Source organism: Aotus nancymaae, unplaced genomic scaffold, assembly GCF_030222135.1.
Source record: "Aotus nancymaae isolate 86718 unplaced genomic scaffold, 86718_ANA_hifiasm-v0.15.2.pri h1tg000059l, whole genome shotgun sequence".
In the NCBI taxonomy this organism is placed as follows: domain Eukaryota; kingdom Metazoa; phylum Chordata; class Mammalia; order Primates; family Aotidae; genus Aotus; species Aotus nancymaae.
Genome location: NW_026988473.1, coordinates 8503332 through 8530276, shown reverse-complemented (window position 1 = coordinate 8530276; position 26945 = coordinate 8503332). Strand labels below are relative to the sequence as shown.

Sequence of the window (26945 nt, the reverse complement as noted above, 5' to 3'; positions counted from 1 at the left end):
GCCACATTCTGAATCTGAAATCCCTCGTCTGCCCACAGAGCCATTGCCTGGAGCTGCCATCTTCCCATCTGGCAGGGGGCTGTGGGTTGATGATCCTGGCCAGGGTACCTTGTGTTGACATCTTGGGTCCCCCATCCCTGGAGCAGGGGAGGGACTCCCTGTGCAGGAGGGCTTGGACTGGTTGGGCAGTCCCCACAGAGTCCCCCTTCTGTTTTCAGTCCTGAGCAGGAGCCTCCCGAGAAGGCTGAGCCTGTGGTGGCGGCTGAGTCAGAGGTAAGGCGGCCGTCTGGGGAAGGGAGGACTCGCCTCTGGGGCTCCCGCTCTGCCCTGCAGCATCCTGGACCTTGGGTTCCAGGTTGAGACTCCTAAAGCCTTCGTTCTTTCCACAGGTCCCTGAGAACAACGGGAATAACTCGTGGCCCCGTGATGACACCAAGATTGCCAGTGGTACACCCAACCCAAAGCTTGCAGCCAGCAACCAGGAAACACCCTCTGCAGGGCAGCAAGGTGAGTCTTCCAGCCCCGCCTGCCGTGTGCACCCAGAGCCACACCGGGCCTTGGCGGCCTCTGCCTGACCTTCTCTCTGGGGAAAGGAAGCCTCATTTTCTGGGCCAGTAGGCTAAAGAGAAATGAAACCTGGGGGTTCACAGATCTCCTTTGAGGTTTCACCTCCCACCATTGGGCTGGAGCTGTCACTGAGTGTGGCATGGGGGGCTGTGGCTGGTTGGGACAGGAAGCAGGGGAAGGGCCTGCGTTGGGGTGTGGATATGAAGTGGCCAGGCCAAGGCCTTGAGCTCGACTCCAGGGGACAACGAGAAGAGCTGTGGGCTGGGGATTGGAACACCCCCCGACCTCCTCCTTTGCCTCTGCTGCTAGCTCCTTTCTGACCTTTGTAGGTCCATCCCTGTCTAAAGAGGGCTGGAGAGCGGTAGGCTTGGGAGGGTCCCAGGGTCCTGCTCACGTCTCCCTGAGAAGGGTGCTTCTCTCTGGTGGGAAGAGTACTGTAGCTGTGATATCTTGAACATGGCCTCTTCTTCTTCACGACGTGGTCAGGGACAACTATCATGCCAGCCCCACAGCCCCCAGGGCTGCTGCAAGGAACTTTTGGAGTAAGGGACACTTTCTCCTAGCAGTGAAATACTGACCCTACACCCCACATGTGGACCCCACAGCAGGAGCCGCCCCCTGCTCCTGTCACAGCCACACCAGCTGCACAGCCCAGGAGGGGTGGGATTTAGAAGCTGTGCGAGGGGCTTGGAGCTCCTGCTTCTATAGAGTGTCCACACACTGTTCTTAGTGTCAGAGGTGGGTGGGGCGTGGCTGGGGCTGCTGTCTCGACAGGACCATCCTGTCCTGCCTACCACAGAGCCAGACACTCGTGGGCAGGGGTTCATGAGCTGGGTGTAACCAGGCTTTGGCATCTGTAGATTCCTCAAAGCTAGTCAGGGTTAAAGCTGATAGGTCTGCGTTTGGCCACCATGGAGTTGCCAGGAAGGGAGCATTGTCCCACTGCCAAGGCTGCTCCCCAGGGACCCCTTCCCGCTATGCCCCCATTCCCACCCTGCTGCCACCATCATTTCTGCAGCCTTGCTGAAATTGCTGTCTTCACAGAGGCCAAGATGGACCAAGCAGATGGACCCAGAGAGCCACCGCAGAGTGCCAGGTTTGCATCAGGGAAGGGACCTGTGGCATCTCTGTTCTGAGGGCCGCAGAGGGCATGGCCTTGTGTCCTTGCTCAGCGAAGGTGGACGTGTGCCGAGGGGCTCCTAGCCTCTCTGCTGAGGTGTGGTCTGGTGCTCTGACTTAACCAAAGAGGCAGCTCCAATGCTGTGGATGAGCACAAGCCTGGGAATAGGGTGACCCGATTGTTAACCCCGTCTTAGTGTGGCCTCCTGGCCATGTGACCTTGGAATGGTCACCTCCCTTTCTCTGAGTGTGCAGCAGAGGGTCGGTTAGGCTCTCTAGTCTCTTTCAGAAAGTCTAGAGGCCCGTGGCCTAGGCGCAGTGTTGTTCACCGGGGTTACCTTTGATGGGGTGTGGCTGGGCTGTGGCGGGCTGCCCTGTGATGCCATCGCCCGTGCCTTGGCAGGAGGAAGCGCAGCTACAAGCAGGCGGTGAGTGAGCTGGACGGGGACCTGCACCTGGAGGACGAGGAGCTGCAGCCCCCCAGGAGCAAGACCTCCTCCTCACCCTGCCCGGCCAGCAAGGTGAGCTGGGCGCCTGCCCTGCCCTGGTACCCTGACCCCCGTCGGTACCCTGCCCCGCCGGCCTACTCCTGACCCTGGTCCTCGTCTGCAGGTGGTACGGCCCCTCCGGACCTTTCTGCACACGGTGCAGAGGAACCAGATGCTCATGACCCCGACCTCAGCCCCCCGCAGCGTCATGAAGTCCTTCATCAAGCGCAACACCCCACTGCGCGTGGACCCCAAGGTTAGAGGCCTGTGCCCAGGTCGGGCTTGGCGGGAGCTGGGCGGTGTGGCTGAAGGTCCAATCTGTCCCCTAAGATACTGGGAGTAGCGTGAGCCTGGGCAGAGGCAAGTGTGGCCAGGCACTGTTAGGGGCCAGCTGAAGCCTCTGTGGCCACCCACTGCCTTGACCTCTGGGGGCACTGTCTGGACCTTGTGGGCTCTCGATGTAGGGGGATCAGGGTGGTTAAGGTGAAGGGCCCTTGTGGACACCTACCCCATTGGGATGAGGGTTGGGTGACAGAGGTGGTGGGGGTGCTGCTGGGAAGAGGGGCAGTCCCCATGCAGGCTGGCTGGCACAGCTGGGTACATGGCCTGCCTGCAGGATGCCCCCGGCCTGGCATTAACTCTTGGCTTTTCCCTTGTCTCCTTTCCACAGTGCAGCTTTGTCGTAAGTAAAGCCTTTCCTGTCGGTAACCTAGCCCCACCTAGCACTTACCCGCTTTAGCCCCTCCCTGCGTAGCTGACAGCACTCGTAGACGCACTAACATCGTGAGCGGGAGAGCCTTAGGGAGAGGATGGGCTGTGAGGGGTGCACTGGCTGGAGGCACCCGGCAGTTCTGGGCCTTAGCCTCCTCTGCCCTCTCTGCCCTTGACTGCTCCTAGGATGAAGCAAGGGAGTGTGGCCCGCGGCTTTTCACCAGGGCTACAGCTGACGTGTTCCCCACAGCCACCTCCCGCCCTCCTCCCCGGCACCAGGCACCAGGCCCCCTCAGGGTCTGTGGGTCTTTGAAGAGAACAGACAGATTGTCTCTGGTCCCCAGAGGCACTGAGATTTATTGGTTCACGGATCTGAGCAGTAGCCTTGAGGCAGTGTGGTGATGGGGGAGGGCCAGTGTGAGTCTGAACCGAGGTGGGAGGCCGGGTCTTGCTGTGCTGGGTGGCAGTAGAACAGTGAGTGGTAGCGTCTAGAAACAAGTCACAGAAGCTGTTCTCTTCTCAGACACCTCAGAACTGAGCTGAGTCCGGCTGGCCATGAGCAAGGACCCTTGGAGTGCAGGGATATGCTTCACCGGAAGTCCCAGCCCCCTGTGCCAGTGGCCAAGGCCCCAGCCGCCTCATTCCTTTAGTTCCTGCAAGCCTTCTGATGGGTCCCCTGCAGCCACATAGGGATACCTGTGACAGCCAGGAGGGCTCCTGCCTCCAGCTGAGGGCCTCGGCAGGTGGGAGGGGCTTCCCAGCAGCTGACCACATGGGCCCTGAACTGGCTTCTCCTGCATGGAGGCCTGTTCCCCTCTTGCTGGACAGAGTGACCGACAGTACACCTTCCAGTGACCTTACCACCTGTGCCCCACCCAGACCGATTAGAACTCTGCAGGTCTTAGTGACCTTGGACTGGTCACCTCCCTTCCTCTGGGGTGACAGAGAAGCCTAGGAAGTTGCCCTTTCCTGCTCTGGGGATCCCAGGTCCCTGCACAGGGCATCTAGTGGGTGGGGACAGTCCATAGCTAGGAGACCAGGGGCCTACGGAGTAATTTTGAACTGTATTCTGAACATGATGGTATGGGCCTCTGGGTCTAGTTTAAATTTGTGGAGAATTATTGCAATTTAGCAGCAATTGACCTGTTTAGGTGTAGGCTGCAGATTCCTGTCTGCCTTCTGTGGACTTAAGTTCCAATGTTGGTCCCAATTTTGAAGAAGGCAGTGCTATTTGGCCTTTTCCCAGCTGTGTGCCAGTCAGCAGTGAGCCTGGGACCTGGAAGGTGGTCTGTTCATTTAGTTCTCAGCTTTTGGTGTGATAATTAGGGTCAGATCCTAGCATCTGCAGCTTGGAGCTGAGCCTAGGCGTGGTGTCATCAATAACCCGTGGTGTCATTTTCCTGATCTCCAGCACTTTCTGCTCCTCTGGGGCTCCCTTTTCCATCCTCCAACCGGGAAGCTGGGGCTTGAGTTGCCTTGTTCTGCTTAGTGTGCTTCTGCGACTGTGTCCAGGGCCACCTGCCACGGGGACGGGGAAAGAACCACAAGCAGGGTTTGGCCCTCACTTCTGGGATCACAGCTCCTCCCTTGAGTTTTGACTCGGCAGCTTCCTTTAACTGCTGTCGCCCCTGGTTGCCATAGGACGGGGCACAAGGGAAAGAAGAAAAGAGAAAAGTCAGAAATGGGGTTTCTGCCTTCTCTTAGCGTTAGATACTCCTTTTCCACTACTGAGTCAGGACTAGAAGGCTTAACCTGGAATTCTTTGTCTGCACCCCAGTGACTCCTTTGGAGTTTCAGACTGTGTTGAGTTAGGCTGGAGGAACAATGGTGAACTCACTGCTGGTTGGCTGTTACTTCCAAGTCGAGTCTTCCCCAACTGCCAGCTCCTCTTTAGTTTTCAGAGGCCTCAAGCAGCCGCTCCTTGCCTTCTGTCCAGGTTTTGTAGCTGCGCTCAGTGGAAGAGAGGTGGCGTGTGTCTGCTCCGTCCGTTACTGGGCCCCTGCTCTCCATCTTTAGGAGGATAGTATTATCTTGGAGCCAGATTTCTAGTGCTCCTTCATTTGGGGTCAGAAGCCAAGGAGAAATCTATAGGAACCAGTACAGGAAGAGGGGGCAGCTATCGGACACTGTGCCCAGAGGTGGGAGTCTGCTGGGAGCCAGGTTGGGTGATGGGTGTGGGGCTTCAGTCTGGGTCCCAGCTTCCACCCAGCCCCAGACTGTTCAAGGGGAAGGCACCAGTTGTCCTTGTCCTTGGCCGGGGAGGGCTTAGAGCCCCTGCCCATCCCTGTGGGCTGCCCTTTGCTGTGGCTGTGCCCCCGGGGCTTTCTGTGTCTGCCCAGGAGGGTATGCCAGCATCAGTCAGCTTTTCAGAGAGCACTTTTTAAAAGTTGCTTTAGGGCTGGGCGTGGTGGCTCACGCCTTTAATCCTAGCATTTTGAGAGGCCAAGGTGGGCAGATCACAAGGTCAGGAGTTTAAGACCAATCTGGCCAAGATGGTGAAAACCCATCTCTACTAAAAATACAAAAAAATTAGCCAAGCATGGTGGCGTGTAGTCCCAGCTACTTGGGAGACTGAGGCAGAGAATTGCTTGCACCTGGGAGGCGGAGGTTGCAGTGAGCTGAGATCGTGCCACTGCAGTCTAGCCTGGGTGACAGAGCAAGACTCCATCTCAAAAAAAAAAAAAGTTGCTTTAAAAATGAATGTCGGCCAGGCACGGTGGCTCACACCTATAATCCCAGCACTTTGGGAGGCCGAGGCAGGCGGGTCACCTGAGGTCAGGAGTTCCTAGACAAGCCTGACCAATATGGGGAAACCTTGTCTCTAATATTAAATATATAAAATTAGCTGGGTGTGGTGACACATGCCTGTAATCCTAGCTACTCAGGAGGCTGAAGCAGGAGAATCACTTGAACCCGGGAGGTAAAGGTGCCCATGAGCCGAGATTGTGCCATTGTACTCCAGCCTGGGCAATAAGAGCAAAGCTCTATCTCAAAAAAAGAAAAAAAAAAAATAGCCAGCCTGGCTTGGTAGCTTATGCCTGTAATCCCAGCACTTTGGGAGGCCGAGGTGGGCGATCCCTTCCCTTGAGGTCAGGAGTTCAGGACCAGCCTGGCCAACATAGTGAAACCCTGCCTCTACTAAAAATACAAAAATTAGCTGAGCGTGGTGGTGGGTGCCTGCAGTTCCAGCTACTTGGGAGGCTGAGGCATGAAAATTGCTTGAACCCAGGAGGTGGAGGTTGCAGTGCAGCAAGACCGCACCATTGCACTTCAGCCTGGGTGACGGAGATTCTGTCTCAAGAAAAGAAGCAGAAAAGGAGCATAGCCATGTCATGGGAAGTTTGGAAAATAAACGAAAATTAATACCACCCCTAATCCAACTCACTAGACTATAGTAACCTCTGTTAGCATTTGGCAATATCTCCTTTTATTTTTTTCAACTATTGTGAAATAGCTGATATACACCAACCAAAGAATATGTGTATATAGTATGGATGTTATAATAGTAGGAAGTTACGCCTTGCGTCTGCACCACCCCTTACTAGAACATTCACTGTGACTTCGAGAGCTTTCTGCTCCTTACCCTTCCAAGCTCATCCTTCATTCTCTTTTTCAGTGCACGGTTTATGTAGTTGTCAGCACATAAATCCTATTTGGAGCATGACTTTTGTGTTGCACAGGCCTCAGCTGAGGGCCCTGTGGCTCAGGCTTTTGTGAGGCAGTTGAGTGCTCCTGGGAGGAAAGATGGGAGCTGTGGGCCTTGGCCAGGGTGCTAATGGGGGCACGTTGGGGATACCTCTGCCTAAGAAGCATTCTGATGCTGCTGCCCACGGGGCTGCAGGCTGCTGGGGACTGTGGGCATGGGCAAGGGGGTTGTCCCTGCTCATGTCCCATCTCCCTTGCTCCACCCCACCCAGGAGAAGGAGCGGCAGCGCCTGGAGAACCTGCGGCGGAAGGAGGAGGCGGAGCAGCTGCGCAGGCAGAAGGTGGAGGAGGACAAGCGGCGGCGGCTGGAGGAGGTGAAGCTGTAAGTGGCCTGGCTCCCTGGACCATGGCCTGCCCCAGCCTTGGCAGGGCTCCCCGTGACTGTCCTATGCCCCGCAGGAAGCGTGAGGAACGCCTCCGCAAGGTGCTGCAGGCCCGAGAGCGGGTGGAGCAGATGCAGGAGGAGAAGAAGAAGCAGATTGAGCAGAAGTTTGCTCAGATCGACGAAAAGACTGAGAAGGTGCGAGCCTGGACCTGGGGTGCCCAGGCAGTTCAGACTTGGCCCGAGCGTCAAGACCGGACCCCTCAGGAAATCGCAGATTTGTCACTGTACCCCTCTACCTGTCTCCTGTCTGCTCCGCAGGCCCTGGAGTTCACTCTGAGCCCAGTGGGGGGCTGACGCTCCCGGCTCTGGGTTTCCCTGGCAGCCCTTTGTGAGTCGGGTCTGACGCTCAGGCAGGACCAGCTTCTGGGGTCCTCTCCCTGGGCGGTGGGAACAAGCCAGGTGTGCAGGGGTGGGCGGGGCCTGTCATGCAGAGTTCTGGGCCCCACTCTGCAGGACTGAATGTGGGTGCTCCAATGGGCACGTGTGGGTGGGCTTTGCAGGCCAAGGAGGAAAGGCTGGCGGAGGAGAAGGCCAAGAAAAAGGCAGCGGCCAAGAAGATGGAGGAGGTGGAGGCGCGCAGGAAGCAGGAGGAGGAGGCGCGCAGGCTCAGGTGGCTGCAGCAGGTGCGAGCGCAGGTGGGCCTCACGGAGGAGGTGGGCACTATCTCAGCACCATGGGGTCCTACTGGGCGCACCCCGCCTTGTCGGGTTGATGGAGCACTCCTGTTGCTTCATGCCAAAAAGGAGGTTTCTCTGAAGCCTCCAGGGGGAGGATGATGACCAGAACTGCCTCTCATCTTCTGTAGCAGCAGTGGTTTGAGGGTTAAGTGCTCATACTTGGAGCCAGACTGCCTATCTCAGCTCTGCCATTTACTAGCTGTGGGACCTTGTGCAGGCTGATTGACCTCTCTGCGTCCGTATCTTCAAGTAGCAGTGAGGGTTAAGCATGTTAATGTCTGTGAAGTGTCAGTAGTGTCTGATGCCTGCTAAGTGTTCTCTACGATTGCTGTTACGGTTCATCCCCTGACTGTTCCCTCTAAGAGTAAGGGCTTGCCTCTTCCCAGTCAGTCTGAGGGCTCTAGAGAAGGCAAATCATCATTAGGGGTTATGTGTGACTAGTTACTAAGGTCAGTTCTTGACTGTGTGCTGAGCACTGTTCTGAGTGTGTTATGCATGTAAAACCAGCAACCCCATCAAGTGGTGGGGTCTGATATGAGGAACACCTGCGCTTTGGGCGAGCAGGGCCACTGTTCTCCCTTTCTGGCCCAGGCCCAGCCACAGCACCCGGCCTTGCTCTCCGTTTCAGGAGGAGGAAGAGCGACGGCACCAAGAGCTGCTGCAGAAGAAGAAGGAAGAGGAGCAGGAGCGACTACGGAAAGCAGCCGAGGCTAAGCGGCTGGCAGAGCAGCGTGAGCAGGAGCGGCGGGAGCGGGAGCGGCGGGAGCAGGAGCAGCGGGAGCAGGAGCAGCGGGAGCAGGAGCGGCAGCTGGCGGAGCAGGAGCGGCGGCGGGAACAGGAGCGGCTCCAGGCTGAGAGGTGAGGGGCCTACTGGCCTGCCTGCCTGCCCTCCGTGTGTGTGTGGAAGAGAGGCGGTTTGGCCCCTGCCCGGATACAGGCCCACCTGCACGTGGGGGTTTGCAGGCCCTGTCCTTGGCACCAAGCCCAGATGCCTGCAGCTGGTGGCCCACCTGAGCACACTGTCCATTGACTATGGGAGATTCAAGGAGTAATGCATGGGCTTGCTCAGGGCTTGGCTTGGCTTTGCCTCCAGCTGCGTGTACTGACTTCTTTAGTGTCTTTTGTCACTGGCAGGGGTGGGGTGCTCAGATGATGAGCTGGTATTTCTCAGCAGGGCCACCATGGGCATTTTGGGCAGGAGAGATCTTTGTGGTGCATTGCAGGCTGTTTGGCAGGTTCCCACTAACTGTACCTCCCCTGGTGAGGACGATAACTCAGATTGCCCCCCACTGATATGTGCAGACCATTCCCCTGCCTTAAGAACCGTGGACCCAGGAGCCCTGAGATCTTCCAGCTCTGCAGATGCAGTGGTCTCTGTACAAGAGACAGGAGTTCCATGTTTAGTTTTACAGGCATTTGTTTAGGGCCTACCCTGTGCCTGGTTGTTCTGAGAGTCGTGGGGATGCCAAGGAGGAAAAGCAACACTCAGTGTTGGTCAGGAGATACTCGGGATCCTGTGTCTGTGCGCACAGAAGTAGAGCACAAAGACCCATGTGTGTGCGAGACACACAGGCCCCGTAGGCGTTCGCTCTCTTGCCTCCACTTCCTGGGAAACACTGGGCAGCACTTTTTTCTGTGTCCATCTTTGTGGGTGGCTACAGGTTTATTAGAGAAGCGAAGAGTCGCAGCCAGAGGAGGGCCCACTGCGTCAGGGCTGCCTGATGGGCACAAAGCTGACCTTGGTCCTCTGGGCGGAGTCTGGGAAGGCAAGAAGGTGTAGGGGGCAGCTGATGTGGTTTTAGAATTGCAGGGTGCTGGGCAGGGCAGGGGCTTTGAGGGTGACGGTGTGATAGTCGTAGTGTCAGCAGCTTTGTTGGGTACCCAAGCTACATGCTTTACATCTGTTTCCTTGTTTAGTCCTCAGTTGAAGCCCATGGGGCGTGGGAGCCATCAGCTCCACTTCATACAGGGGGAAACAGGTCCAGAGAGGTTAAATGACTCGTTCAAAGTCACGAGCAAGTGTGTTGTGGAGGTGACTCCAGAACCCATCCACAGCCCCTTCCCTGTTCATGCTTGGAGCCTGCGTCTGCCCTGGAGGGTTAGGATAATTAGGGGATTGTGGATTATCCCATTTGATTCTAGTGTTGACCCTGGAGGAAATGTGTTATGGTCCCCATTGTGTAAAAGTGTGATGAGGCTCAGAGACTTCAGTTGCAAGGAAAAGTGGGGGCCAAATGCTGGGCTCCAGCTTGTGTTCCCTGCACTCTCTGGTGTGCACCTTTCTAGCCCCTGGGGCAAAATGCAGCTCTTGGTTCTAAGCCAGGTACCCATTCTGCAATCCTGCCTTCTAAGGCGTGTCCTGCTGGCTGGGCCTGGCTTCCCCAGCAGGGATGGGAACAGGGCTAGGGCTGGGGCTCCATTTCCAGTCCTAACAGGCTCTTGCTGGGTCCTCAGGGAGCAACAGGAGCGGGAGAAGGCTCTGCGGTTGCAAAAGGAGCGACAGCAGAGGGAACTGGAGAAGAAGAAGAAGGTGAGGGGAGCTGGGTTGCAGGCTCCCTTGGGGTCTACCCTGAGCTGTGGGCTGGTCTGGACTCCTGTGGCAGGGGCTGCCTAGGGAGGAGAGGAAGAAGGGAGGGAAAAGAGAGGAAAAGAAGGGGAGGGGAAGGAAGGGAGGGGAGGGGGAGAGAAAGTGGGGAAGGAAGGGAGGGGAGGAGGAGAGGAAGGAAGAGAAGACTCCTTAACACCCCATTGCCACCTGCATTCCAGGAAGAGCAGCAGCGTCTGGCTGAGCGGCAGCTGCAGGAGGAGCAAGAGAAGAAAGCCAAGGAGGCAGCCGGGGCCAGCAAGGTCTTGAACGTGACTGTGGAGGTGCAGGTGCAGCCTGGGCCCCAGTGGAGAAGCCCTCAGGTGGAGGGGCCCACTTTGATTATTCTCTTCCCAGTAGCTGGAGGCACAGGCTATGTTAGGACCCTAAGGAAGAGGACTGATACACTTGGCCCAATTGTTTTTACTATTTTTGATGTTCTTTGTTACTCTAAAAGTAGAATTTGTTGAGGGGGAAGATAAAAAGGAACTAAACTTTATAAAAGAGTATAAAGTTTAAAAAAAAAACGAGCCCTCAGGAAAACTCTGCTAAGCCTTCTAGATTTTTACCTATGTAACCATTTTAACACACACAGATGTTCTTCCTATTTCACCCATACACATATATATTTTAAGTGAGCACATTTGGCAGCTTGATTTCCAGCCCCCTCCCACCCTATGTTTTTTTTTTCCTCTTAGTATATTGTAGACATCTGTCTATTTCAACACAGATAAATTTCTTAGTTTTGATGACTGTATACCTTAATTGTGCTGGAATTCAGCCGGCTCCTCTTGATGAGCATTTGATCTATTTTCACTTCAGTGCTGTTATCAAACAAAACATAGTGTGAGGCAGGGTTTCACTGCAGCAAAGTTAAGATGTTGAGAACTTGGAAGTTAGTATGGTATCTGTCAATGATGGATGGTTAAGTTGCAAATCCTGGAGTCTCCTGGGTGGTTCCCAGGAAGAATCTACACACATTGACCTGGAAGAAAGCTTGTAATACACCTTAACATGAAAAAAGGAGATACAGAGTAGTGTGTGTTCTGTGACTTTTTAAAATTAAAAAGTAGGCTGGGTGCAGTGGTTCATGCCTGTAATCCCACCACTTTGGGAGGCCAAGGTGGGTGGATTACTTGAGGTCAGGAGTTTGAGACCAGCCTGGCCACCATAGTGAAACCCAGTCTCTACTAAACATACAAAAAATTAGCCGGGTGTGGTGGTGCACACTTGTAATCCAGCTACATGGGGAGGCTGAGACATGAGAATCACTTAAACCTGGGAGGCGGAGGTTGCAGTGATCTGAGATCACACCACTGCACTCCAGCCTGGGCGATAGCAAGATTCTGTCTCCACCGCCTCCCTAAAAAGGTGACCCTGCACCTTTTGTTTCTCCCATGACATGGGAGGAGGTGAGCAGGGCCCCAGAGCTCCTTGGGGGTGAGAGGCAGGAGTGCAGTGGAGGGAGCTGACGGCCGCCTTTGTTTTCCAGTCTCCAGCTTGTACCTCATATCAGATGACTCCGCAAGGGCACAGGGCCCCCCCCAAGATCAACCCAGATAACTACGGGATGGATCTGAATAGCGACGACTCCACCGATGATGAGGCCCATCCCCGGAAACCCATCCCCACCTGGGCCCGAGGTGAGCAAAGCCCAGAGCTCCCTGGGAGACTCAGGCCCTCACCGGTCTTCACCTTGAGGGCCCTGGAAGTAGTGGGTTGGCTGCTTCAGTGTTGGGAGGCTGCTGTGTGCCTGAGCTGGCGGCTCAAGGCTCTGGCTTTGGGCATGCATGTGCCTAGGGGAGAATGGGGCACCTTGTGTTCATCGTGCTTATCCAAGGACCAGACCCATGAGGTTGGGTTCCTTTGTTGTCGACAAATATATGAAATTGCGCTGGCTTTGGGCGTGCTGCTGGGTGTTTTGACTTGGACTGGGCCCCTCCTTAGAGTCCCATCCAGCAAGGCTGAAGAGACTTAGACCCAAGTAAGCCTCCTGGGGCAGGGGCAGAGCTAGAATGGGGAACAGCACCAAGCTGGAGCCTGGGGCTTCCAGCCAACTGGGCAGGCAGGAAAGGCCCTGAGGAGGGCACGAGGCACTTGAGCAGGATTTGACCCGGAGTTTACAGGCCCCAGCATGAAATAAGAACGTGAGTGAGCGTGACTGCAGTGCCTCAGGCATGAGTGCAAGGCCAGCTTGAGTGAGCAGGGTTGGTGCTAGAACTGGGTGCTGCCAGAGTGAATGCGGCCAGTGGGTACCACAGGTGCCTTGCAGCGTTTGCTGAGTTGGAAGTCAGGGAAGGGCACAGACGCCCCAGAGGGAAGGGCCTGGAGTCCCATAGCTGGTAGGCCCTCTACAGAAGCTTGTTTTCGTGTTTCACCTACAGTAACCAGCACGTACATTAAGCCTGTTAACCACTTGTATTAAGTTATGTGGGAGATGGCAGCAAGCAGGAGCCAGATCACTTGCAAAGCCTCCTAATGAGAGCTGACTTTGAACAGCTTACTTAAACAGTTTCCTCATCTGTGAAAGGAGGGTGATGACAAGACCCGCTGAGGAGTTCTATGTCGAGTGACCTGAGTGAGCTCACGGGGGCCCTTAGGGCCACATGCAGTGCTGAGCAAGTGCTGGGTGCGTGCTGGCCTCCTGATCCCCTGGGTCTTCCTCAGCCCTATTGCCAGGACTGTGCCCTCCCACATCCACTGCCCGAAGGGCCCCTCAGCACTGCGCCAGGGCCTGTGGGGTCGATGAGAAGCACCTGGCCAAGGTAGTTGAGGATGGCAACCTATGCTGAAGCTCTGCAGCTAGGCTTGTCTTCAAACACAGGCTTCGCCATGATTAGCTGTATGCCTTTAGGCAGATCTGCTGAATGGGAGAATAAAGAACCTGCCTCCCAGGTGGTGGGCGGGACAGGTTCAAGGGGTGCCTGGCTCATGTGAGCTCTCGAGGACTTTGTGCAGGTTAAGCTGCCAGAGGGCGTAAGGATGTGAAACAAGAGCATTCTCTGGGTTTGATGGTGGTACAGGCAGGGGTAGGGCTGAAGAGGGTGACAGAGCTGTGTAGGGAGGTTGGAGAGGGTGACATGGCTCTGTGGGGGCAGGGGATGAGGAGGTTCGTGGGGAGCCCCAAGGCAGTAATTGGTCTCTGGTCTCCTGCAGGCACCCCGCTCAGCCAGGCCATCATTCACCAGTACTACCACCCGCCGAACCTTCTGGAGCTCTTTGGAGCCATTCTCCCGCTGGACTTGGAGGATATCTTCAAGAAGAGCAAGCCCCGCTATCATAAGCGCACCAGCTCCGCCGTATGGAACTCACCGCCCCTGCAGGGTGCCAGGGTCCCCAGCAGCCTGGCCTACAGCCTGAAGAAGCACTGAGTCTGGCCTGTGGCCTTCTTGGCAACCTCACCTCCTGTCTGTGTCTCTCTGTCTGTCTCTGTCTTGGTCTGGTGCCCTTCTTGGCATGCCATCGTGGAGGGCTTGGCCGGGTGTATATAAATGTCCTCTCTGCTGGGTGTTTCTGCTGCAGGTGGCAGGTGGCCCCAGGCCTGTTTGGAGGATGGGCTGGGTGGGTGGTTGAGGGAGAACCGGGCCCAGCCCCACGTAGCTCACAGACAGTGCTCTGTAAATAGTCATTATAATTTAGCTGAATGTTAGCATTTTAGTCTTTGGCATTTTACTGTTTGGGAGGTAGATTAATAAAGTATATTCCTTCAAGCCTGCTGTCGGTACTGTGAAGACTGGGAGCCTCAGCCCTGGCCCTGTAGCTGTGTGTCTTGAGCCACCAGTGGACTGGAGGACCGAGGTTCTGTTCCATCACCTGCGGTGCCTCAGGATCACCGGGTGCAGGCGCCCACCCTCGGAGATGCTCCTGCAGTGGGTGGTTCCACTGCCTGGATAAGCTGAGGAACACTTCAGTTATTGTCATGATGGGGCAGGTGGAGCGCCTTCCTGTTTTTTGGGGTGCTCCCTGTTTGTAAAGGGGAGGTTGTTCGTTGGAAAGACCTGGGTCTTGACACAGCCCTGCCACTTAGTCCCTTACCCTCTCCATTCCGCAGGCTCCACTCTTGCCGCACAGGTGGCAAATGGACTTGAGAAAACCTATGTGCTGGTGAAGCATGAGGTCTAAGGAGTAAAGGGGTATCCCTTGAGACCACCTTGGGACAGTGCTTGCAAGCTGCGAGATGTTTCCCCAGCAAAACCAGGCAGCTGCTAATTAAATGCTTAGCACCGATGAAAGCTGGCTGTGGTTCCGCCTGTGAGCAGCCTGCTGCCTCCTGAATGCATACATCTGCTACTCTAGCCCTGGGTTGCCAGATTATGGCCAAATCTAGCCGCAGTGGGTTCTTTAGTTTTATTGGAACACACGCAATAGAAATGCCCATTTCTTTATCTTGTCTCCAGTTGCTCTGTTCCAAGGGCAGCTAAGTTGTACAGCAGAGGCCCATGTCCTATAAAGCTGAAAATGTTTACTATTTGAACTTTTACAGAAGTTTGCCAACTTCTGCTTAAGGACAAAAAAAAAGCCTAAATCCAAGAATACTTTTAAAAATGAGGAAATAGTGGACACAATAGATGGAAGTTAAGAAGTTTCTACCCATGTCAAGAAAAGCATTTTATGGTTCATTCAGATATCTTGTGCAATTCAAGTTTCTTCCCCATGTTCTCTGACTAGACACTTGTATTGAGTAAATTGGCAAGTGTATCTGTCCAAAACTACAGTATCAAAACATCACTTAAAGCATCTTTATATAGTGTGTTTAAGAAAAAGGTGTTATTGAGCAGAAAGGTAATTTCGGTTGGTCTGCATCTTTACTCTCACTTGGTATTGTCTGTGTCTTATTTTAGCCATTCTGATAGGCATGTACTGATATCTCATCATGGCTTTAACTTGCATTTCCCTGATGGCTGATGGTGAACATCTTTTCATGTGCATTTCTGCCATCTGTATATCTTTGGTGAAGAGTCTTCAAATCTTTTATCAAAGTGGATTGTTATATTACTGTTGGGTTTAAGGATCTTTACATATTATGGATACAAATATGTTGTCAGATGAGTTCCAACGAATTTTGCAGTATTTTCTCCCAGTCTGCAGCTTGTCTTTAAAATTTTTTTTTTTGTAGAGATGGGGTCTTGCTGCATTGGCCAGGCTGGTCTCAAAATCCTGGACTGAAGTGATCCTTCTGCCTCTGAAGTGCTGAGATCGTAGGCGTGAGCTGCCATGCCTGGCCCGGCTGTCTTTTTGTTTACTTACCAGTGTTTTTCACAGAACAAAAATTTTAATTTGGTGAAGTCCAATTAATGGAATTTTGAAAAATACAGTGTGGTTTTATTTTCCTGTCTAAGAAACCATTGTCTAGTCCTAGGTCCTCATTCTCCTATGTTTTCTTCTAAATGTTTTATTTTACATGTTACATTTAGATTTGTGATCTATTTTGAGTTAACTTTTTTAAAAGTATGAAGTTTGTATTTAGGAGCATATGGATGAATATCTAGCTGTTCCAGCACCATTTGTTGGAAAGACTGTCCTTTCTCTACTGAATTTCTTTTGTGTTTTGTCAGGAGTTAGCCATATTGGTGTGGGTCTATCCTAGACGTTTTATTTTCTCCCGTTGAGCTGTGCATCTCTCCTTATTGTCAATACCACAGAAGTCAAGATGACTATAGCTTTGTAGTAAGTATTAAAATCTGGTAATTTATTCTTCCAATTTTATTTTTCCTCTTAAAATTATTTTGACTATTATATAAATATTACCTTCCCATTTAAATTTTGTGATCAGCTTAGGTACAAAAATCCTGCTAGGGCTGGGTGTGGTGGCTCATGCCTATAATTCCAGCACTGTGGGAGGCCAGGGTGGGCAGATCACCTGAGGTCGGAAGTTCAAGACCAGCCTGACCAACATGGAGAAACCCCATCTCTACTAAAAATATAAAATTAGCCAGGTGTGGTGGCGCATGCCTGTAATCCTAGCTACTCAGGAGGCTGAGGCAGGAGAATTACTTGAACCCGGGAGGCTGAGGTTGGAGCAAGCCAAGATCGCGCCATTGTACTCCAGCCTGGGCAACAAGAGCGAAAGTCCGTCTCAAAAAAAAAAAAGTCCTGCTGGGAGTTCGATTAGAATTGCATTAAATCTATAGATAAGTTTACCTATAGATGTGGAGAATTCACATATTTGTGATCATGTTTTAATCCGTGAACATGATGTGTCCATTTATTTGCCCTTTTAGTTTCTTTCTTCAGTAGTTTATAGTTTCAGCATACAGATCCTATACATATTTTCGTAGATTTACAACTCTTTATCTTCTTGGAGCTGTTGTAAATGCTAATGTTTTTCTGATTTTTGGTTTCTTCTTGTTCATTGCTGGTGTATACAAATACAGTTGACTTTTGTGTCGACTTTGTATCCTGTGATGCAAGTAACGCAGTACCGAATTTATAGGGCTCAATGCCTGTGTTAGAAAAAAATGTTTCAAATCAATGAACACTTTAAGAAACTTCTACTTTAAAAAACTAGAAAAAGAAGAGCAAATCAAAAGTGTACACAGAAAAGGGGAAATCATACAAATAGAGCAGAAATCAGACAAGAGAAAATAAAGCAAATTCATTAATCAAAAGCTGGTTCTTTGAGAAGCTCAAGAAAAGTCGTATTTAGATTGATCAGGAGAAAAGATAAATTACCAATGTCAGGAATTAGGTAGCTTCACTGCAGATTCTACAGATACTAAAACAATGAGACTATTATGAACAACTTCTAGTAATTTGATAATTTGGATGTAACGAATGCAGATTCCTTGAAAGGTACAAATTAGTTTACTTAGGAAGAAATAGAAAACCTACGTAGCCCTATGAAAGATGTTATCACAAAGAAAACTCTAGGCATAGGTAGCTTTAGTGGTAAATGTTGCCACATACTTAGGGAAATAATCCTAATTCTGCACACTCTCTTACAGGAAATATAAAAGGAGTGAATACTCAGTTTCGACTAAGGCCAGCATTGCCTTGATCCCCAAATCAGACATTGCCAGAAAAGAAAAGTAGACAATTATCCCTCATGAACATCAACACAAGAATTCTTAGAGTTTTAGCAAATCAAGTCCAACAAGTTACATAAAAAGGATTGTACTTTTTTTTTTTTTTTTTTGAGACAGGGTCTCACTCTTGCCCAGGCTGGAGTGCAGTGGCAGGATCGTGGCTTGCTGCAACCTCTGCCTCCTGGGTTCAAGCAACTCTTGTGCCTTGGCCTCCTGAATAGCTGGGATTATAGGCATGCACCACCAGCCCAGCTAATTTTATATTTTTAGTAGAGATGGGGTTTTGCCATCTTGGCCAGGCTGGTCTCAAACTCCTGGCCTCAAGTGACCCACCCACCTTGACTGCCCAAAGTGCTGGGATTACAGGTGTGAGCCACCATGCCTGGCTAATTTTTGTATTTTTAGTAGAGACAGGGATTGCTGTGTTGGCCAGGCTGGTCTCAAAACTCCTGGCCTCTAGTGATGTGCTTGCCTTGGCCTCCCAAAGTGCTGGAATTACAGGTGTGGACCATAGCACCCAGCCCAAAATGGCCTGTTTTGGGGAGTAGGAGTTCATGAAAAAATCTGGTTTTAAAATGTATGCTGGGTGCAGTGGCTCACACCTATAATCCCAGGACTTTGGGAGGCTGAGGTGGATGGATGACTTGAGCCCAGGAATCTGAGACCAGCCTGGGCAACATGGTAAATCCCTGTCTTTACAAAAAAATAGAAAAATTAGCTGGGCATGATGGTATGTGTCTGTAGTCCCAGCTACTCAGGAGGCTGATGTGGGAGGATCACTTGAACCGGGAAGTCAAGACTGCAGTAAGCAATGATTGTGTCACTGCACTCCAGCCTGGGTGACACAGTAAGACCCTGTCTCAAAAATTGTATTTAACAGCATAGGACCTCCAATAGCTAAAACAACTTAAAAATAACAAATTTGGAGAGGTCACACTACACACAAGGCTTATTTCAAAACTACAGGAGGAGACCGATTTGAGTAATAAAACTCTAGTCTCCCACACAGCTGGCTCTGTGTGAATTACTTTCTATTGCAATTCTCCTGTCTTGAATGGGCTCTGTCTAGGCAGTGGTCAAGGCAAACCCCTTGGGCGGTCACAAATTTGGGGGCTTATCTGGGATTGCCTTTGTGGCTACATGTCCGTGGTTCAGTGAACCCCCTTCAGCGATGGATCCAGAAGGTAGCTCAAGTGGCTGCCTGGTTCTCAAAGCTCCAGGAATCGGGATAGTTTGACATTGGTGTAAAGGTAGTCATTGATACATGGACTTTTGTGGAATCCAGAAATAGAACTACACATATATAATCACTTGGTTTTTGGCAAAGGTAGAAAGGCAATTCAATGTGGGAAGCATAATTTTTCAACAAATTGTCCTGGAACAATTGGCTATGTTCTTTAAAAGCCCCAGCCCTTCTTCACACCATATATCAGGTTTAATTCCTAATGGGTCACAGGCGTAAATGTAAGAGCTAAAAATACAACACTCCAAGAAGAAAACAGGAGAAAATTCTAGTGTCTTTGTGTTTGGCACAGGTTTCTTACATACGACACCAACCGTGTGAACTTTAAAAGCAAAAGTCAATTGGACTTCACCAAAATTAGAAACTTTGGCTCTTTAAAAGTTACTGTTATTCGGCATCTTTCATTCTGCCCCGGGGAGGGATGGTACAAATAGCCCATCCTGCCATATTCTCAGGAATAGAATGGGGATCGATTCTCACCACTTGGTTAGGATGAAAACTGGAAAACCTAGGATCTATCCAGGCTATCTTGCTTCAGTAGGACCCATTTATAGATGCTAACCCCACCCCTCACGGTAACCCACCCCCTTACAAACCTGGCACATTTCCTCTTGTCAAGTACCAGCCAGCTGCCTGCTGTGTGAGGCCTTGCCTGTCTCCCTTAGGTAGACTAAGCCACAGCTTCTGGCTCCATCTGGGCTTTTCACAGCACACGCCTAGTCCACGTGCTGCAGCGGGATCTGGGGCGGTGAGCTGTGGGCACCACTTGCTGCTGAGCAACTGTTGATGCTGGCTGAGTCCTGCTGGGGCAAGACCCATAGCAGCCTCTCTTCCCTCTGGGCTTCCATGGTGCAAACATTCCTCCAGGTTTGGAAAGAAGGAAAAGCAAGCATGAGAAGGAAAGCAGGCCGTAACCTGCATTCCAAGGAATTGCAAATAATGTGGATTGCAGGTTATTGTTCTATCTGAGCCTCTTGGAGCTTGATTCTGAGGCTTCCCTGGACATCTATAGAAACCTGGGTAGCAGCACTCAGAGCTAAGCTGAGTTACCTGACACCTAAAGCACCTGCTTTCTATTCCTTACAGTGCTCGCTGCTCTGAACCAGCAAAGCAAAAAGTAACTTACACGGCCAACCCCAACCACATCCCCACTCCTGTCCACTAATTTTGAATGTTTTCAACCAAGGAGATCAACCCTGCATGCTGAAAGGAGGAAGTGAACTACAGCTTGCAAAGGGAGCTTTTAAAGTGCCTTTTAAATAGTCATGCCTTCGTGAGGGTATTTGCTTTTATTGCAGTTTATTAAGCCTGAAAGAGCTGACATAAAGATGGATACTTTGACTCAGGTTTGGTTGCCTGAGTCCATGAAGCTTTAATCTTACTTGCCCACAGATACACACACACACACACACACACCCCTACTTATATTACTTTGTACTTTATGCCCATTCCTCTGCTATTAAGACATAGGAAAGTTGGTAGTATCAGGTTAATTTCAGGTGAACTGTTTGGGAGTTACCTATAAAAGAAGAGGAAGCAATAACCCATGAGTGCTATGACATATTTTTGGATCTCTGTTTTTCCTGCCAGCTCTGCCCCTGGCCTGGCAGGATCGGTTTGGGTGGGGAATTGGTCCCTGAGAATTGGAGTAAGGGATCTTGAGGAATGTGTTTAGTGTCTTTGAGCTATGATTTGAGAATAACAGAGGCAGGAGCCCTCTGCAGGGATCCTGTCCTGCTTGCCTCTGGGACACTGTAACAAGACAAGTATGGATTATCCCCAGTGAGGACTCCTATAACTACTTGAACTCGGAAAGTGCCCCAGAGTTGCTGGGGGTGCAGCAGAAATGACTGGATGGGTGCAGCTACTACTGCAGGAATGGTAGGGAAATTGGCTAGAAGCCTCCTGCCCCAGTTATCTTATTTATTTATTTATTTTGAGAAAGAGTCTTGCTCTGTTGCCCAGACTGAAATACAGTGGTGCAATCTCAGCTCACTGCAACCTCCGCCTCCCAGGTTCAAGAGATTCTCCTGCTTCAGCCTCCTGAGTAGCTGGGATTACAGGCGCCCACCACCATGCCTGCCTAAGTTTGTATTTTTAGTAGAGATGGGGTTTCACCATGTTGGTTGGCCAGGCTGGTCTGAAACTCGTGACCTCAGGTGATCCACCCGCCTCAGCCTCCCAAAGTGCTGGGATTACAGGTGTAAGCCACCACACCCAGCCCGAGTTATCTTATGGTGTCATTGTTTGCATGTTTGTGACAGCCCTAGACAAGACAGATTGAGAGCAGGCTCTATGGCTTAGAGAAAGAGAGGAGAGAGAGTGATTGATTTGGGGTATGCCCAGGGCAGTGATGGTGACTTCATCTGGTCAGCGTTTCATCAGAGACACCTCTCTAGGCTAAAAAAGACCAGACTTTATTTATTTATGTATTTTTTATTTTTTTGCTACTTAGGCAACGCTGTCTTGATGTAGATGACCACTACGTTCCCTAGATGGACAATTTGTGTGGCCCCCAAACCTCTCTTACCCCAGTATCCCTTATTATCTTCAGCTACCATGCCACTCTCTTCCACCCCAGCACCCAGTCCTCACCTACCTCTGTAGGAGACCTCTGCAGCGAGGAGCCTCACCACGAAGGCGGCTGCAGTGTTTTTAATGAAAGGGGCCAAGATAAGGCGGCAATGAGGTCCTGCTCATATGAGCACCACTATCTAGATTGAGACAGTGACAATTGTGGGAACAGGAGCCAGTGAGGCCCAGTCCGAGGGCTCAGGTGGGAGAACATCTGCTGTTGCACTGACATGCTTGGGACCAGGTGCTGCCGGCCTTCAACAGTCGTGTCTCGTGTTCTACTGAAGCAGACTGAGAGCGACTCAGGCAGAGCATGTGTTCTCTGCCTGCCTCGGATAGACTAAGGCACGTTAATCAACAGGCAACCTGCAAAGGAGGGAATCCTCTCTCATTCCTCGGGTAGGAGGCAAGGCTGGGTATTACAACGGGGACCTCCCCTAGCGGTCCCCCAGCTGCCTGGAGTCACTTAGCAAAAGTAAAAATAATAAAAATCTGTGTTTGGCCCTGAAACAGACTCTACAGCTCCTTTTGCCACTCCCCGTGTCAGGGCCAAGGAGATGGGGTTTGTTGTCCAGCTCTGTCTAACCACTTCCCAGGGAATAGTCTGGGAATATGGATGACAGCCTTCAATTGCAAAACACCTACTGTGTGTGAGGCACCGGGCAAGTTTCATTGCCTTGGCCATAATCTTCAATCGCATTTGCTCTCTGAGTTGCAGGGTGATATTATCTTCATCTTCATTTTAAGTCTCTGGAAAGTGAGACTCAAAGAGTTAAAGCAACCTTAGGCCAAAAGTTGTAGGGAGTGTGCAGCCGGGTAGGAAGCTCTATTCGACTTTGAAGGCATTTCTCTAAGCCAAGTTTACCACAATGCCTATCAAGACATCAGGAATGTTAAGAGGCTTCCCTCCATTGCCTCTTGGTGACCAAAAGCACCCAGGCTTTTCTGATGCCAGACTGCTGTTTCCCCCCAGGCTTTCTGGTCCCTAGCCACAGGATGTGGGATCTGGTCCCACTGATGGAGCTGTACGGATAACGAGTCCCAGAAGTGCAGGGAATTGACGTCGTGGGGTGTACCTTGGCCAGTGGGAAACAGAAGGCAGGAGGGGGCTGGGCAGGTGAATTCCACCACCTTTGTCCCTCCGATGCTGGCCCGCAGGCATTGTTTCTCCTTGCAGCCCATCTGGAGAAGTCCCACTGCTGAGCAAACGACTTTGTCTCTTGATGACTAGGTGTGAACTCACCATCACTTCACATTTGCTTCCTGTCTCTCCTGTCTCACTTCCCTTTTGTCAGTTTCCTATTAGGCCAGGGAAGATCTCTGGTGGGACAGGGGGCACAGCAGGGGTACACAGGGTCCTGGAGTGTGACAGAGAAAGGGAGTGGTCTAAGGAGCTATAGAGTACATCAAGGTCAAACACAGCGTTGTATTATTTTTATTTTTTGCTAAGTGACTCTAGGCTGCTGGGGGACTTTGGGGACTGTGTAACTTTGGATATTAGGAGGGTTTTGTTTTGTTTTGTTTGTTTGTTTTTGAGACAGATCCTCACTCTGTTGCCCAGGCTGGAGTGCAGTGATGCAATCTTGGCTCATTGCAACCTTTGCCTCCAGGGTTCAAGCAGTTCTCTGCCTTAGCCTCCTGAGTAGCTGAGATTACAGGCACCTGCCACCGTGCCCTAATTTTTTTGTATTTTTGGTAGAGACAGGGTTTCACCATCTTGGCCAGGTTGGTCTTGAACTCCTAACCTCGTGATCCACCCATCTCATCCTTCCAAAGTGCTGGGATTATAGGCAGAGCCACAACGCCCTGCGGATACTGGGATTTTTACTGGTCAGGAGCGAATAGTCAGATTCTCACACCTGAGCTGCATACTGATAAGGCACAATGAAGTGGATATCCCGCCCTTTGGGACTCCAGGCCAGTTCCTCTCTGGGTTGTCCTGTCTAGGACTGAGCCCTGACTCAAGATGTCACTGTGAGAGAGAGGGGCAGAGAGGGGCCCACTACCATTGACTGTTGCTGCTTTCTGCTCAGCTGGATGGATATCCACCTCCTCTTTGAACTTCTTCAGGACCCTCAAAATCAGCACCTTTGAATCAGGGTCCTTGAAATCAGGATTCTCAACGCTGACAGAGGACCCAAAAGGACCAGCAGCAGCTGGGAAGCCAGCTCTGGAGCCCTCAAAGAAGCTTTGCTTGACTCAACTACCTTTTTGCACGTGGAGGTGGGAGGAAAAGAGTTAGGCACATTTATTATGATGGGAAAATGGCCATCATGCCTTGTCAAGGGAATAAGGCACGCAGAGCATGAACCCACCTGTCAGCAAGATGCTGATATACAGGTTATCTGGATGGATGGGAAAAGACTTGACTCCACGAGCCCAGCAAGTTAACACTGGTCGTATATGGGTGACTTCCATGGACTTTTCTTTATTTCCCCACATTTATTTATTTTTGAGACAGGGTATCACTCCAGTTGCCCAAGTGGAAATGCAGTGGCACGATTGCGGCTCATTGCGGCCTCAGCCTCTCAGGCTCAAGCAATCCTTCTACCTCGTTTTTTGATTTTTTTGTTGAGATGAAGTCTTTCTATGTCTCTTAGACTGGTCTCTAACTCCTGGGATCAAGTGATCCTCCTGCCTCAGCTGGGATTATAGGTGTGAGCCATCACGCCCAACCCTGTATTTCCCCAAATTTCTAAAGAATGGCAGGCTTGAACAATGAGAACATGTGGACTCAGGGAGAGGAGCATCACACACTGGGGGCAGTTGCGGGGCGGGGGGGGTAGGGGAGAGACAGCGGGAGGTGGGGAGGGAGGGGGGGGGTGGGGAGGGATAACATGGGGAGAAATGCCAGATATAGTATGCACCTAAAGTTAAATAAATAAATTAAAAAAAAAAAAGAAAGAATGGCAGGCACAGTTGCAGACCAGCCTGAGTGACATAACAAGACCCTGTCTGTATTTATTAAAACAACAAAAGAATAAAGTCTCCAAGACACACAGCCTTGCCTAATAACTTTGTTCTGAAAGGCCCTGCCCAGTAAGTGAAAAGCTGTTATATGAAAAGAAAATTCCCGTTACTTTGTTCAATTCTTTTATTGCAGTAAAATATACAAAACATGAAAATTACATCTTAATCGTTTTAAAAATAATTTTAAAATGTCTACATCAGTGGTATTAAATACATTTTGTAATTTTGTGCAACCATTACTGCCATCTAGAGTGATTTTCATCTTGCAGAACTGAAACGTCGCACCCATTAAACAATAATTCCCCATTCCTCCCTCCCCCACCTCCCGGCAACCACCATTCTACTTTCTGTTTCTATGATTTTGACTATTTTACCTGCTTCCTGTAAGTGAAATCATACATCATTTGTCTTCTTTTATGTAACTGACTTACTGCACTTAACATGTCTTAAAGATTTATTCATGTTGTAGCATGTAGTTTTCCTTCCTTTTTAAGGCTAAATAATAGTCCATTGTATATATGTACTATGTTTTGCTTATTCATTTGTCTGTTGATGGAGGCTTGGGCTGCTTCTATGCTTTATTGTGAATAATGCTGATATGAACAGGGGTGTACAAAATTTTTTTGAGACTCTGCTTTCAGTTGTTTTGGGTAAACTGTGGGAAGTAAAAGTTCCTCTTCAAAGTTTCCTTTCTTGTTAAAGAATAAATTTGCTAATAACTCTTTGTAAGCCCTATCCTGTGTAGCTGTCAGACATGCCAGGCTTACAGGCACATAGTATATTCTATGTCCGTGTACTTTATCCAAGATATCTGTGCCGGACGTGCTCACAGGCATGTACCAGCTCGCAGCCTATGACCCTTACCTGTTTAGAAAAGTTTTAAGTTGTTAGCCGATTGGGTTTTAGTTTAGATCGTGAGGTCTGGCTTCAGCCAAGGGAGACCAGAAAAGCAGTAAGGACAACCCCACATGCGTAAGGGATAAATATGTCCGTTTTTCGTTTGTTCATTGTACTCTCGTGGCAAGATGGCTTACATGGGTACCCTTCCTGCAGTACAGGAAGTAAAAAAGTAAAAATTGCATTGCTGAGCAATCTGTTGTCCCAGTGCTGATTTTTCTTTGTGACACTGAGCATCTGTTTCCTACAGATACCATGAAGGGGAATTGCTGGATCATATGGTAACTCTATTTTTACTTTATTTCTAGGCTTTCTATTTAATTCCATTGGTTTACATGGCTGGAATGCAGTGGTGTGATCTCGGCTCACTGCCTCCCAGGTTCCAGTGATTCCCCTTCCTCAGCCTCCTGACTAGCTGGGACTACAGGTATGCGCCACCATACCTGGCTAGTTTTTCATAGTTTAGTAGAGATGGAGTTTCACCATGTTGGCCAGGATGGTTGATCTCCTGACCTCATGATCCGCCCTCCTCCCAAAATGCTGAGTTTACAGGCGTGAGCCATCACGCCCGGCCTTTCCCCCCACCCACAATTGGATGCTCTTTCTTTGTGACCTATACAAAGAACAGAAAGAACTCAGTAACTTAGTTTACTGTGACAGATCTGTACCCCGCCTTACGGGAGGCAGTGGCCATTGATTTTGGCTGATGTCCAGAGAAACCTAATATGCCTTCCAATGCCCTTGGAGGGGCTCTATAAACATGGATGTCATCAGGAAGAGGTTAGATGAACCTGCATGAACATCCCTGTGTCCTTGATCCTGACATGGTAGGAGTTGACTGCCCTATTTCTATTTTTTGTCTGTTCTAGCAAAACATCAGAGAAGATTGTTAAAGGGCCAGCAAGTTTCAGTCTTTAGAAAGCTTGAGTCTCAGCACATGCTCATCCTGTCTCATACCCTCAAACCCGGGCTAGGCTGAGTGTGAAACCTGTCCTTCCCTCACCTCAGGGCCAGAAGCTTGACAATCGTTGTCAGGAGGCAAGAACCTTTACTAGCCAAACTTGGAGGAATGCACTCTAGGCTTGAAATCAGACATACTGGGTCAGAATCCTGACAATGCTCTGTGATGCTGGGCAAGTCGTTGTGAGTGCAGTGGAAAAAAATATACGTGGAAACTCTTCAGCATCTGTCATGCTTTTTCTGTTTTCTTTCTGATTGTCTTCCTTCTTTTGCACTGACTGGATGTTTTGGGTCAATTTTTCCTCCACCAGACTGAAATTCATACATGTTCTTGATATTTTCATGCAGGATATCATTGTTGTTTTTATTTTTTATTCTTTGACTCCAGTTCCCAGAATTAACACCACGCCATAGCTTATGATTAGCTGTCATTGTGATCTCATCTCAGGCTCCTCCTAATTCACTGATGCATGTATTCCTTTGGTTTCCCATTTTCCTTCCACTTTCAACGAGGTTATTAATGGATAACTGTATTGCTGATTCCATAAGCGGCAAAGGATTGTGTCTGTGTGGATCCACTCCTGCAATAAATCATTTCTGTTTTCATTTTATTCCAAGGTGAAATGAAGGTCAGTGAGCCATGAGGGTAACATACCTCTGCAGCCTGGGGTCACAATATCCATGTCAGTTCTGTGGCCACATAGGTGACCTCCTATGATCTTGGTTCCTTTAGATTAAGATTCCTCCAATGGAAGGTTCACTCTGCCTGCCTTTTCCTAGCACCACAATAATTTATTTTGGAATTTCCATATTCCATTGTATTTTTAAACATTCCCTCTGAATTACTTTTGCTTGATTCTGTATATGCCTCTACCCTTGATTTTCTTCTTAACCAAACTCACTCAGAACTGTGGCAGTGATCACTTGGTTGGGTTGTGTTACAATAATGGAGCCTCCAAGATGAAATGATTTGTAAACCTGTATTCCCACTTTAACTTCCAGGGAGAAATGGGAAGGCCAAGATGGTCAGAACATTCATG

General features: G+C 50.3%; 1 protein-coding gene across 7 annotated transcripts in view; it reads left to right on the top strand.

Annotated features, from left to right (window-relative positions):
* The window catches only part of INCENP (inner centromere protein), a 31304-nt gene extending 14678 nt beyond the window's left edge, over positions 1–16626 (top strand). The window contains exons 6-19 of one of the 7 annotated variants that reach the window (XM_012454411.2): positions 219–273; positions 390–507; positions 1612–1663; positions 2090–2207; positions 2299–2430; positions 2845–2856; positions 6803–6912; positions 6990–7110; positions 7476–7598; positions 8281–8510; positions 10107–10182; positions 10419–10526; positions 11729–11879; positions 13393–16626. In XM_012454411.2, coding sequence (XP_012309834.2) covers positions 219–273; positions 390–507; positions 1612–1663; positions 2090–2207; positions 2299–2430; positions 2845–2856; positions 6803–6912; positions 6990–7110; positions 7476–7598; positions 8281–8510; positions 10107–10182; positions 10419–10526; positions 11729–11879; positions 13393–13607 — 1621 coding nt within the window. In that variant the 3' untranslated portion in view covers positions 13608–16626. Of the gene's footprint in view, positions 1–218; positions 274–389; positions 508–1611; positions 1664–2089; positions 2208–2298; positions 2431–2844; positions 2857–6802; positions 6913–6989; positions 7111–7475; positions 7611–8280; positions 8511–10106; positions 10183–10418; positions 10560–11728; positions 11880–13392 lie in introns of all 7 variants that reach the window. The other 6 variants (XM_012454408.2, XM_012454410.2, XM_012454405.2 and 3 more) reach the window with 6 other exon arrangements.
* The last annotated feature ends 10319 nt before the right edge of the window (positions 16627–26945 follow it).